General features: G+C 45.0%; 1 protein-coding gene across 1 annotated transcript in view; it reads left to right on the top strand.

Moving 5' to 3' along the window:
- Positions 1-5229: 5229 nt before the first annotated feature.
- LOC128870194 (uncharacterized) overlaps positions 5230-14089 on the top strand; it is a 60833-nt gene continuing 51973 nt past the window's right edge. The window contains exons 1-2 of the mRNA XM_054112788.1: positions 5230-5310; positions 5394-5812. Coding sequence (XP_053968763.1) covers positions 5302-5310; positions 5394-5812 — 428 coding nt within the window. The 5' untranslated portion in view covers positions 5230-5301. The remainder of the gene's footprint in view (positions 5311-5393; positions 5813-14089) is intronic.

Genomic DNA, 14089 nt, shown 5'->3' with positions numbered 1-14089 from the left:
TTCAAGAAAATCAAATTAATATTCCTCATAGAGAAAATATTCAGGCACATAAGAAGAAGGCATATGCAAATACAAATATGTGAATTTATATTCATATGTGCATATATATGTCCTTATATGCTATGGGTATGTATGCGCATGCGCCACAGCAAAAAATATAACCATTCCCTAAAACTTCTCAAGAAATTCAGCGCACATTCATAGGCACAGCATTGTATGTACTCGTACAGTAACCTTCAAATACTCTGATTTCAGAGTAAGTTTCTATCCTTGCAGATATATGCATATGTTTTTGTGCACTTTTTATCAATTGAAGAACTACATACGTAAAGTACTATACTAAATACAATAACTATTTACCTACTATCAGAGAAGATAAAATAATTGTTTCGAAATTTTCTCCTAGTATTGAAATGTCCGACACAGAACTTTTTTATAAGATACTTCTTGCTGTTTTCTACAAGTTACTGTATACTCACGCGTACACCTAACACACAGCAGCTGCGGTTGTCGAGTGGTTTAGAAGACATATTTACATACATATATTGATGCATACATACGCTAATATAGGCCTTAGGCAGAAAATAGACAGGTTAAGGTCTCAACTCGAGGTAGAAAATCGTAGAGCAACAAGCTTTGATATTTTTTTTTATTTTGTTTTTATTATTATTATTTACATTGTAACTAGTTCATATATTATAAACTAACGAACAATTTGTATTTAATTTTGTACAATACAACTAAATTTAAAAATACTCTGCACTAGACTTGCAAGGAGGGGGGTTAAGTGGGAAAGTGATGCGAACAATATAGCCACTCCTCTCCAATTGGCAACCTCTACCCACTGTCCAGGACCTGATGCCCTGGACTTGGTACTCCCTGTTTTCGCTAACGAGGCTCTGTCGACCGGTGACAAGGCGGTATATCCTTGTCAGCACTTTAAGCTAAGGTGTCGAGGTACCCGTGCCGAGAGCTGCATGGCTGGTAGTGCCTAAACAACCAGTCTTTAACGGTCCCCTCCGGCGCCCAGGCTAGGTCGGTTGTATTAAGTGCCTTACCACGGCATGCCGGCTCTGCCGTGGCGGACCATCCCTTCCGTGCCTACTCGTGGGTCCAAAAAGCTGGATTCTAAAAATAACACAACAAAGGAAGTAGTTAAGGAGTTGACGGAGAGTGTGCTGGGCACTCTCTCCGAGGACGATCTTCTGGCCTCCAGCCAGGAAACGATCGTCGAGCCATGTTCGAGCGGTGCAAAACATAGCACCCCGCTTCTACGACCAAGCCTTCTCCAGGCGGCTACCAAGACGACCTCTGGTGAGGAAATCAAGGCGGCCTCTGGAAAGGTTTCCTTGGGGGCCTCTAGTAAGGCCGCCAAGGTGACCCCTGGCAATGCCCCGGCGACCACTGCGAAGGTCACCAAAAAGAAGAAGAAGTCGTCCGGTACCCTGCTCAAAGCGCGCTACCTGAGGGCGAAATTCATTCTGGCAAAGATTGCCAAGAATGGACAAGCCGGCAAAGCGCACGAGCGGGACGCTGAGGACCGGGTGAAGTACGAGGCCGCGATCAAGGAGTACGAGGCCGCGTCTGCAGCAAAATTAACCCAGCCACAACAACAACCACAACAACAGCCAAAACCGGCACGGAGCTCGGCCAAACGTAACCGCTCACAGGATGTGAGTGAACGTGTGGCCAAAAGGAGCAAACACTCCTCAACCCAGGGGGCTGGGGGCCCTTCAACCAGTGCGGCAGGCGCGGCCTCGAGGGCGGCTTATAGTGAGGTGGCCAGAGACCATCTCCAAGTCGCCCTCGTGGACGCAAAAACCAAAAGTGGAAGAGCGGTGTTACCCCTTTGGGATGCCATTGAGGGACGGCTATCGGGGATGGTCGTCAGACACCTCATGGATAAAAAAGGGCCAGCACCTCTCTTCGACTCGGGTGAAATCTGTCGGGGCTGTAGGGTGATAAAATGTGCCAATCAGTACTCGAAGGAATTTCTGGAGAAGAGCCTTGCTACGGTTAGCAACGCCTGGGAGGGGCTTTCGCTAAAGCTCATCCCTGCCTCAGAAATTCCCAGGCGACCACGAGCCAGAATCTGGTTGCCGAAAATGGAGCTGGACAGTTCGGAAATTGTTCCGTGCCTCAAGCTTCAGAATCCTGAGGTTCCTATGGATGACTGGTCTGTCATCAAAGTAGAAGAACCTCAGCAGCACAGCTCAGCCATATTACTGCTGATTAACAACGAGTCGCTGGAGACTCTTGAAAAACAGCAGTTCAAACTTCGCTTTGGCCTCAGGTTGGCCAAAGTGAAGGTCTTCCCCGCCTCTGTCGCCCTGGACGATGACCTGGAGAAATTGGGGGATGACACCAAGAAGCTGCTCGACGATCTGCGGCTGTCTGGGACGGACGCAGATTCTGAACTGGGGGAGCAGTCATAAAGGTAAGTAACACTTTTGAACAGTTTGTTAAAAGTATTACAAATTAACCTTCGTCATTCCAAACTAGCCACAGACAACCTAAGAGTCACCCTCCGGGAGGAGGACATCGATGTCTGCCTGATACAGGAGCCTTGGATCTGGCAGCACAAAATCATGGGACTGAGAGACAGATCCTATGACCTCTTTTATGTCCATACTGATGGTAAGCCAAGGGCCTGTATCCTAGTAAGGAACACAATTAATGCCTTTTTGCTATCTAATTTCAGTTCACCGGATGTGACTGCGGTCAGGGTGGAACCATCCAGTGGTAGTTGCTTCTGCTTGGTATCTGCCTACATGGCCCACGACAGATCGGCGCCTCCTGAGGAGTTGCAGCATCTAGTGGATACTCTCCAGCCCAAGAAGGAGAACATCCTGATTGGATGCGATGCGAATGCCAGACACACCATTTGGAGCAGCAGCGAGATCAATGAACGGGGTGAGTCTCTGTTTGATTTTATACTAAGCCGTAATCTACTTATCTGTAACAAGGGCAACACCCCAACTTTTGTCTTCCCGGCATCGGAAACATCAAATGGTTGGGAAGAAGTTCTTGATATCTCTCTTTCTACAAACTCATCTGCTGTTAGGGTTGAAAATTGGACGGTCTCCCAGAGGAACTCGTTTTCGGACCACAGGTTGATCCTCTACGAAATCGATTTCATTCGGGAGACCTTGCTACCCCGCAGAAACCCTAAACGAACAGACTGGTCTCTTTTCCAAAGGGTTTTCTGCAAGAAGCTGAATAGGAGTAAGTTCTTGACTACCACTAAGGAACAACTGGACTCGCAAGTTAGACACTTAGAAGGGTCTTATCAGACTGCCTTCAAAGTGGCCTGCCCAGTATCCTTTAGCAACCTTGGGGGTTAAGTGTGTTTTGGTTCTATTATAGAGGTAGGGCACACAGAGGCGACTGGCAGGAGCTGCCTAAAGCCTAAAGACCGACCATTGCGGTAATATTCCACTCCTGCACGAGGTGCCCCTGCTTTCGACCGAAAATGGCGGATCTAGAGAGGCAAACTCGAAAAAACCCGTAATCACAGGTGTTATTCGTACCGTGCCTAAGTGATGAATGGCACTACGTCAGTGTGTCTTTCAACGGTGACCTCCAGATACCGGGCGCCCTCTGGTTGTAATTAGCCTTACCGCAACACCGGGGCACTGTTGCGGCTCGACCTCCATTCCCCTTTACTCGTGGGATTCACTTATGTCTGAAACTAACGATAAAAACGAAAACAAAGAAAAGGCAACAATGCCTTCTACAAACCAGGTCAGCAGTGACCTTTCGGCAGCTACTGTCGAACAACAACAACTGCCGCAGGCAACAAAAGGCAGCGAATGCCCGACCTCTGCCATAGCGCAATTAGAGATGGAAGTAGACGAAATGGACCTAGGGCCCATCGGGAAAACTTCCGCTTTATCACCAGAGGAAGAGGAGAAACTCTTAACTTCTCCCTCAAAAAACACAAGTTCGGCTAAGAATGGAGCTGAAATGGAAGTGAAGCTGCGGCTCAGCGGTGCCGCCAGAAAGCGACTCAGGTACCACCTGGGTAAAGGTCACTCCATTGAAGAAGCGCGACAACTAGCACAGCAGCCAATGAACTTAAAGCGTCAGCGCTCCAGCAGCACCACCCCTAAGCAAAGATCTTCCAAAAGAGCTAACTTAGTGGAAAGGACAACTGACCCATCAGAAGCCGAAAGGGCAAAGGCAGCAGTGCCTAACCTGGAGGTGAAAGAAGGGACGGCTAAAATGTCCTACAAAGATGCTGCATGTAGCACCAAGCTGGGTGTCATACCACCTGATTATCCGGCAACGATATGGCCTACAGATAAACTAAAGGCCATTCAACACGCTATCCTGGACAGCATAAGGAAAAAGCAGACTGGTGGTGCCAAGCCAATCTTTAACAGCTGCACCTTCCGCGCAGGATACATAGTTGTCTCATGTGGCAACGATGAAACAACCGACTGGTTAAAGGCAGCAATGCCTAAACTTGAACCATGGAAAGATGCGCAAATTAAGATCGTTTTAGAAGAGGACATACCAAGGCCTTTGATCTTCACATGCCACTTTCCAGAACTGGACAGCACATCCACAGAGGACATCCTCAACCTCCTGGATGGGCAAAACTCTGGCCTGAACGTTCAGGAATGGCGGGTACTACGTAGAGTACAAAAGGGTAAGGTGACGGAGCTAACCATCGCAATCGACCCCATCTCCGCCATTGTGATCAAAAAACATCACTACTGGTTGAACTATGGGTTTAGCACAGTTCAACTTAGAACTAAGGCCAAAACCCCGGAGAAGGATGCTGAACCAGAAGCGCCCAAGCCTCCCGCATTGCAGCGGACCGAGGAACAACCCTGCACTTCGGCATCGGCGATCGCAGCAACCGCAGTGAGCGTAACGCAAACTGATGAGCAGCCATGTTGCTCTAAAGATGCGCCACACGCCACCAAGCCTGCACCAATGTCAAGTGCTCAAAGGGTAGAGGAAGGCATAAGAATGCGACCCCCGCTTCGTGCCGACAAGAAAAATAATGGTCCAAAGAGGACCAAAAAAGGCGAGCGTCACTCTGCTGAGGAAGCGGCCTTGCTGGGTAGCAACAGAGGCAAGAAAAAGGCAGCCAGTGCCAAAAAACAGAGGCGATAATGCCACACGCTATCCTAAGCAACAATAGAAGGCAACTCGGATGCCTTCAATTAAACCTCCACCATGCAAAGGCTGCCTCGGCTGAACTAGCAAGGAGGTTTAACAAACAAAACTTGGATATAGCTCTAATCCAAGAACCGTGGGTACGTGACAGAGTCATTGAGGGACTCCAAGATGTTAATGGTAAGTTAATCTATGCCAACAATGATCGCCCTAGAGCGGCAATCTTAATTAGCAATAATTTAACTTTCATTCCCATTTCGCAGTTCACTACCACCGATCTCGTTGCGATCTGGACCAAGGTGCCAACAGACAAAGGCGAGCACGAGGTAATCATTGCCTCTGCCTACCTTCCAGGAGATGAGGAAACTGCTCCAACAAGGGAACTTGTAGCCCTAGTCAACTACTGCAAGGAGAACCACCTACGCTGGATAATAGGATGCGATGCGAATGCCCATCATACGATATGGGGCAGCACAAACATCAATGCGAGAGGTGAGTGCCTTCTTGAATTCTTACTTAGATATAATGTATCAATAGTAAACCGAGGCAATGAACCAACATTTAGGAATGCAATAAGGGAGGAAGTACTTGATCTTACCCTATGCGGTCCAAATGTACTATCAGAAGTCTCAAATTGGCATGTGTCCGGGGAAGCATCAATGTCGGACCACAGTCTTATCAGGTTTGACTTTGGTGCTACCTTACCGCACATAACAATTTACAGAAATCCAAGGAATATAAATTGGAATGTCTTTCACTTTAACTTAGAACAAAGTGCTAACTACTCTAAGCATCACCTGGTGCTTAAATCTGAGCTTGAGATGGAGGCAAATGAACTCCACTCAAACATTACGTCTGCATTTCATGAGAGCTGTCAGGAAAAAGTGAAAAAACCACGAAGGGATGTCCCCTGGTGGAATAGTACGCTTTCAAGACTACGCCATGAAACCAGAGTATTATGGAATAGAGCTAAACAAACAGGGGACTGGGTCTCCTACTCAAGAACTCTAACCAACTTCAACAAAGAATTGAGGAAATCTAAGAGAGCTTCCTGGAGGGATCACTGTGATAAGATTTCAAATCTTCCTAATGCTATCCGCCTCCAGAAAGCCTTATCAAAGGATCACTCAAACGGCATATGTACCCTGAAAAAGCCAGATGGTAGCTACACTAAAAACCCAGAAGAAACTAGCCAACTTCTACTGGACACCCATTTCCCGGGATGCCATGCTTTACATGAGTCCACAATGTTGGTAGAACCTACCACTTATGCTGACAGGGAGGACCTAAAGCTGGCAAATAAGCTATTCCATGAAAATCGGGTACAATGGGCTATATCTACATTTAGCCCATACAAATCTCCTGGACCTGATGGGATATTCCCTTGCCTTCTGCAAAAGGGAAGCCAATACATTGTCCCTACTTTGCCCAGACTATATAAAGCAAGCCTATTGCTAGGTTATATTCCTACGAAATGGGCTGAGGTAAAGGTCGTATTCATTCCAAAGGTAGGGAAAAAACCCGAACAATTGCCTAAGTCATACAGACCGATTAGCCTTAGCTCATTTTTCCTAAAAACAATGGAAAAAATATTGGATCAGCACATACGGGAGAATAACTTGGTTAATTTCCCACTGCACCAACTTCAATTTGCCTACCAACAAGGTAAATCTACTGAGACTGCAATACACAGTCTGGTAACCATTATTGAAAAAGCTATTGAGTCAAAACAAATCGCACTTTGCGCTTTTATTGACATAACAGGAGCTTTCGATAATACGTCCTATGAGGCAATCAACAATGCCCTATCTCAAAAGGACGTACCTAAACCCATCAGACGATGGACTATATCGATGCTGAAATCCAGAACGATCAGTACAGAAGTAGGAGGAAGAATAAAGTCTATCAAGGCCACAAGAGGTTGCCCGCAAGGGGGAGTACTCTCTCCTCTTCTGTGGACACTAGTAATAGATGAACTTCTCCACAAACTGAACAACCTAGGATTCCACACCCAGGGCTATGCTGATGACCTGGTAGTATATATAGTGGGCTGGCATGAAGAGACCATCTCTAACCGCATGCAACAAGCCCTCAACATAATAAACAAATGGTGCACTGACAAAGGGCTCTCTATCAACCCATCTAAAACTGCGCTAGTGCCGTTCACCAGGAAAAGGAATATCAACATCAAATGTCCTGTCCTGAATGAATCGACTCTACAACTCTCCACAGAGGCGAACTACCTTGGTATCAACCTTGACAAAGCGCTTACCTGGAACTCGCATCTTGAGAAAGTTACTGTAAAAGCCACAAGGGCATTCTATGCCTGCACAAGGCTTTTTGGTAAAACATGGGGGCTCAGCCCCAGAATGACCTACTGGACATTCACTACAGTTGTTAAGCCTATAGTCACTTATGCTTCCATAGCATGGTGGCCCAAAGTTAAGCAACGAAAGGCGGCAAGCGATCTCAACAAATTGTACCGCCTCATCTGCATCGGTATAACAGGAGCAATGAAAACATGCCCAACTGACGCTTTGGGCGTGCTCCTAGGTATACCACCGCTTCCCATCCTAATTGAAAAAGAAGCAAGATTGAGTGCCTTAAGACTAAAAGGCAACGCCGATCTTAAAAGTGGAGATATGAGAGGACATCTAAAGATCTTAGAAGACTTTCGACACACTCCTATACTACACAGGGTGGATACAATATCTCCCAAACCCATTCTCTTCAGAAACTTCCGAATTATTATTAATGAACGAACAACTTGGAGAACTAATTCTATCAATTTCAAGCCTGGATCTCAATTATGGTTCACTGATGGGTCCAAGCTGGAAGATGGTAGAGCAGGGGCAGGAATCAATGGGCCTAAATTTAAAAAATCGATTCCGATGGGACTCTACCCAACAATATTCCAGGCAGAAATACATGCCATTGAAATATGTGTGAGAGAATGCCTTCGCAGGAAAATGAGAGGTACTCACATCTACATACTCTCAGATAGTCAAGCGGCTCTAAAAGCCCTTCTATCAACAACTATCACCTCTAAATTGGTAAATGATTGCCTAAACCTTCTCAACATGTTAGGAAACCTCAACACAGTAACTCTAGTCTGGATTCCGGGACATGAAGGGCATGAGGGGAATTAAATGGCTGATGACCTCGCAAAACAAGGAGCAAATATGCAACTTACTGGTCCTGAGCCTTTCTGTGGACTCACGAAAAGCCACATTAATGAATTCCTCAGAAAATGGGAAGAAAGGAAATTTGCTGCACACTGGCTAAATTGTGCCGGTCAGCGTCAAGCCAAACAATTTCTTAGTCCCAACAAAGGAATATCAGACAAGCTACTCTCACTAAACAGAGTAGATCTGCGTCTTTTAACAGGATACCTCACAGGTCACTGCAGCCTGAGGTATCATTTAAATAACATTGGTCTATCAGAGACCAATGTCTGCCGCTTTTGCGAAATGGATATAGAAAGCTCAGAACATGTGCTTTGTGAATGTCCTGCGCTGGGCAGACAAAGACTTCACCACCTTGGTGGTATCGTAGTATCTCCATGTAATCTTTGGAACAACAAACCCACAATAGTGCTAAAATTTATAAAAAGCCTTAAACTCTAGGGTTACAAAAATAGGTCTTGCACAATAGATCAACTCTGGTCGCAGTGCGTAATGGCCTTCTAATAATAATAATCCTTTAGCAAGAAAGACTTTCCTCCCTGGTGGAGCAAAACGCTGACCGACTTGAAAGAGAAGGTTAGGAGAGTCTTCAACAAATGTTATCAAATAAGGAACTTTCAAGATTACCGGGAAATTTTGAAAGTTTATAAGAAAGCCATTAGAGATGCGAAGCGCAACTCTTGGAAAGAGTACTGCGAATCCATCGAATCCGTAAAAGACTCGGCCAGACTCAGCAGGATCCTATCCAAGGACCACTCCTGTAAAACTCTTGTCAAAAGAGAGAACGGGGAGTGGGCTGAATCTGCAGGCGAATCCTTAAAAATCCTTATTGATGCCCATTTCCCGGAAAACTCTATTGATCCGGTCTGTAACGAAGACCCGAACCGGCAGGAGGGGTTACCTGTGATGTCCCTGACACCGGTCTTGTCCGTCAACAGGATAAACTGGGCAATCGAGAGTTTTTCCCCTTTCAAATCTCCAGGCATCGATAGTATCATGCCAGTAATGCTTCAGAAGACTAAGACCGTGGTGGTGCGCGTTCTTTCAAAGATCTTCTTGGCGTGTATCTCGCTGAACCACGTTCCTGCTAGCTGGAAGAAAATCAAAGTGGTCTTCATTCCTAAGGCAGGAAGGAGGGGCCACGTCCTGGCCAAGGACTTTAGACCTATAAGTCTTACCTCCTTTATTCTCAAGGTGCTTGAAAGAGTGATCGACTGTCACATCCGAGAGCACTGTGAAACCAGACTTTCTCCAGCCCAACACGCCTACCGAAAAGGGAAATCTACCGAGTCAGCCTTACATGAGGTAGTAGGGACTGTAGAGAAATCTCTGGAGGGGAAACAATTCACTTTGGCGGCCTTTATAGACATAGAGGGCGCCTTTAATAACATTACGGCAGAGTCAATTGTCACGGCTCTAAACAGGCTAGGGGTAGAAACACCTATCTACCGCTGGATCTCGTCCCTACTTGGTGGTAGGGAAATAAATGCGGTGGCAGGAGGGGCTAGAATCACCAGATTCGTACATAGGGGCACACCGCAGGGCGGCGTCCTCTCGCCCCTCCTTTGGCTAGTAGCTGTAGATGAAGCCTTAACTCGTTTAAACAGGGGGGGGTAAAGGTGGTAGCATATGCCGATGACTTGGTCCTGATGGTCTCAGGTCCCTTCCCATCAGTAATGGCTGAAATTTTGGAAGGTGCACTGGCTACACTCAGCAGGTGGGCCGCCAGTAGCGGTCTCAGAGTCAACTCTGACAAAACGGAGTTGATGCTATTCACCAGAAAATACAAGCCCCCACCGTTTAAGCTTCCTAGACTTAACAACCAGTGTCTTACACTTTCATCGGAAGTCAAGTATCTTGGTGTAATACTTGACCCTAAGCTCCACTGGAAGCTGCACATAGAAAATCGAGTTAAGAAGGCTAATATAGCCTTCTATGCCTGTAAATCTATGTTCGGCAAAAAATGGGGCCTCAAGCCACGTGTCGTACTCTGGATGTACAACTTAGTGGTTCTGCCAATTTTGACATACGGTTGCCTAGTTTGGTGGTTAGCTCTTCAGAAGGGCTACAACTTCACTAAATTAGAGAGAGTGCAAAGAACTGCATGTGTGGGCATCACTGGTGCCTGCAGAACATGTCCCACCGCTGCGCTCAACGTTATACTCCACTTAATTCCTGTGGATTTGCAGGTTAAATCCATTGCTGCTCAGAGTGCTATCAGACTGAGGGAGTTTGGCCTTTGGAGACAACTCCCTGTTGGGCATAGCAGCATCTTGAAGCAGATCTCCCCTTCCTTCTCTGATATTCGCACCGACCTCTCCATCCGCAAACTGTGCTTTGAGGGTTGTGCTAGGGCTATCTTTCCGAGCAGGCAAGATTGGAAAGAGGGGAGAGTTGTTGCGGATATAGAGGCCTCTGTTTTCACTGACGGATCCAAAATGGAGTCTGGAGTGGGAGCGGGGGTCTACTCCAAATCAGCCAACATCTCGGTCTCCTATAAACTGCCGGAGACAAGCAGCGTCTTTCAAGCAGAGGTCTTCGCGATCCTGCAGGCATGCAAAATGCTTCGGGATCGCTGTTGGGAGGGAGACATAAATATTTTTTCCGATAGCCAAGCTGCAATCAAGGCACTGTCGTCGCCGCATTGCAGCTCTCTTCTCGTAAACTCCTGTAAGGTGGAACTTAAACGCCTCGAACGGGCAGGAAACATCTCCCTCATCTGGGTTCCTGGGCACAGGAATATAGAGGGAAATGAAATTGCCGATGAGCTTGCCAGGAAGGGGGCGGCAGAACCGAGTCCAGCTGCCCTCTTCTCAGACATCGGTATCCCCTTGGCCGTCGTTAAAGGGAAACTACACAACTTATTTCTAAGAAAAGCGCAAGACAGATGGAGGTCTGTCTCATCGTGTGCCATTTCAAAAGCATTATGGCCTCAATACGACATAAACAGAACGCTTAAGGTGATGGGAACCCCCCGCCATTCAATTTCCAAACTCATCGCGGTGATCACTGGCCACTGGGTGATCGGCACTCACGCGGAGAAGCTTGGAATTCCGTACAACCCCCATTGCAGAAGCTGTGGGGATCCTACAGAGAAAGAGACTGTGGAACACTTTCTCTGTAGATGTCCGGCTTTGGCGGCTAGGCGCCTGAGATTCCTCAGCGTCCCCTTTGGGGATGACTTGATGAAATTCTCCAGCCTAGATCCCTTTTCTCTCCTCCGCTACATCAACAGCACTGGATGGCTGTAGACGGTCTTATCTCCTCCCTTAATCCTTTCACAGGTAGTGGTCCACTCTATGGTATCAAAACGGCACGTAAGTGCTACTTGTAGCGTACCTGGGGTACTCTTGCCATCTTACCTACCTACCTACCTAGACTTGCAAGGAAATGGGCTACTGCGTGAGTTGGTGCGGTTTTTGACACACTTTTATTAGGTCGGGTTGTATGTATGTATGTATGTATGTATGTAACGGAATCTTTGAGCTTAATTTCCACTGGCTTCTAAAAATCTGATCGACTTGAAATTTTGCACACCTATCAAGGACCGATGACAATGCAATAATTTGATAAAAGTTTTCCATTATCCTTATTGCCAGGATTAATATTTTCTTTTTTTTACTGTGGGCAAAAAGTAAGGTGAATTTGGTTGTAAAATGAAAAATCTTTATTTATTCTTGTAAATCAGTTTCTCAGGCTCCCTCCACGAAATAAGTTCTTCATCCCGATTACTTCTTTATCACGGCCGATAACTGCATAGCTTTAGACTCACAGTCGATAAGAAAGGAATTAAATATTACACGAATATATCGAATCATTTATTCACTGACTGCAATGATAACAATAATTTTCATTCATAATAAAAAAATATAGTTTAAAGAAACTAAAAAACACGCTTTTATTGCTAATCGAACTAAAAAGTAGAAAATAAATTTTAATGACAAAGGGACCTTTAATGAAGTAATAGCAAATCGAACAATCAGTCATAGTCAACTACCTCAGAACAGAATTATAACAAAATTAAGATACAAGTAGAGTAATTCAAATTAGAGTTAAAAGCGTGGGATGCATTTTGCCTCACTTTCATAACCCTCTGTACATAGGTAGTTGCCAATAGAATGATTGTAATATTTACTATATCAAGCATCCCACGCTTTTAACTCTAATTTGAATTACTCTATTTGTATCTTAATTTTTGTTATAATTCTGTTCTGAGGTAGTTGACTATGACTGATCGTTCGATTTGATATTACTTCATTATAGGTCCCTTTGTCATTAAAATTTATTTTTTACTTTTTAGTTCGATTAGCAATAAAAGCGTGTTTTTTAGTTTTTTAAACTATTTTTTATTTTCGTTTCAGCTTTTCTTTGCATTTACCGGGGTCAATTAGGGCTGAGGCTTCGCTATTTTCATGGTGGCGTAGTCTTTCCATATGAGACTTAACGTTGATGTTGTTGGAAGTGGCAATCGATTCGATGCCAAGGTCGCGTTCGACATCGGTGTTGCGGACGTACCAAGGTGCATTAACAGCGCATCGTAGTACTTTATTTTGGAATCTTTGTATGGATTTTATGTTGGTTGAGCTTGAGCAGCCCCATAGCTGGATCCCATAGGTCCAAATTGGTTTAACCACCTGTTTATACCTGATTGGTTGCCCATACGCCAATACATATTTCTAAATCTGATTTCTAACTCCGCTTTTTTCTTTTTAACGTGAGCATTCCATCTAAGCTTGGTATCTAGTGTCACACCTAAGTATTTGGCGATGTTGTGATACGGGATTTGCACACCGTTTATATGTAGTGGCAGATATTTGCTTTTCTTCTGTGTGAAGTCTAATTTTGTTTCGTTTGGTTTTATGCGCCATTTAATGGTCCACTCGGAGATTTTATTAAAATAAATTTGAAGGTTTTTGATTGAGCCAGTATGTGTTTCTCCTACCGATAAGATGGCTGTGTCGTCACCAAAAGTTGCAGTGGAGTAATTGATGTCATTAGGTAAATCAAATGTAAAAATAATATAAAGAATGGGCCCCAGCACGCTGCCCTGTGTGACGTCAGCTTTAATTTCCTTAAGTTCGGAATATGTGTCTTCGTATTGTATTCGGAAAAAACGATCGGATAAGTACGATTTTAGAATATTAAAATCTTGTTTTGGTAGAAGCGCATTTATTTTGTTGAGGGGCCCAACGTGGCAAACTTTGTCAAATTCTTTAGACACGTCCAGAAAGACAGCAGAGCACACTTTTTTTCCTCAAAGGATGATATTTCTGTGTTAATGTAAGTGACCGTTACCGATTAAGCGCGGCAAATAATATTATTTGCACACATTAAATTATTGAAGTTTCGATTCCTAATGAAAGTTCAAAATGTGGCAATGTATAAAGCGCTTGTACGACATATACTAACATATGGCATAGGTTTGGGTACTTAAAACAACAGACATCGACCAAATACTGAGGTTTGAAAGAAAGATACTGCGAAAAATATTGGGTATGGGAGTAAGTTTCCACCCTCGTAAAATAGGTGTCGCTGCTGATACTATTGGATCTTGTGAATCCCTTTTTATCTGACGTCAAAAATGTCTACGTTCCTGGCGAAAAAACAGTATTTGCGCATGTCGAACCCGTGATAATATGTCTAAAGAGTTGGATGTTGACAGATCAACCGTCGGTAAACATCCAGAAAGCAGATAACTGGGTGCCATATCAATTGAAGGAGAGGGATATCGAGAGACGTTTGGTGACGTCTGAGATGCTTCTTGAACGGAAGAA

Source organism: Anastrepha ludens, chromosome X (genome assembly GCF_028408465.1).
Source record: "Anastrepha ludens isolate Willacy chromosome X, idAnaLude1.1, whole genome shotgun sequence".
NCBI classification, from domain to species: domain Eukaryota; kingdom Metazoa; phylum Arthropoda; class Insecta; order Diptera; family Tephritidae; genus Anastrepha; species Anastrepha ludens.
Note: the sequence above shows the minus strand (reverse complement) of the source record. Positions and strands in the feature narration are given on the sequence as shown.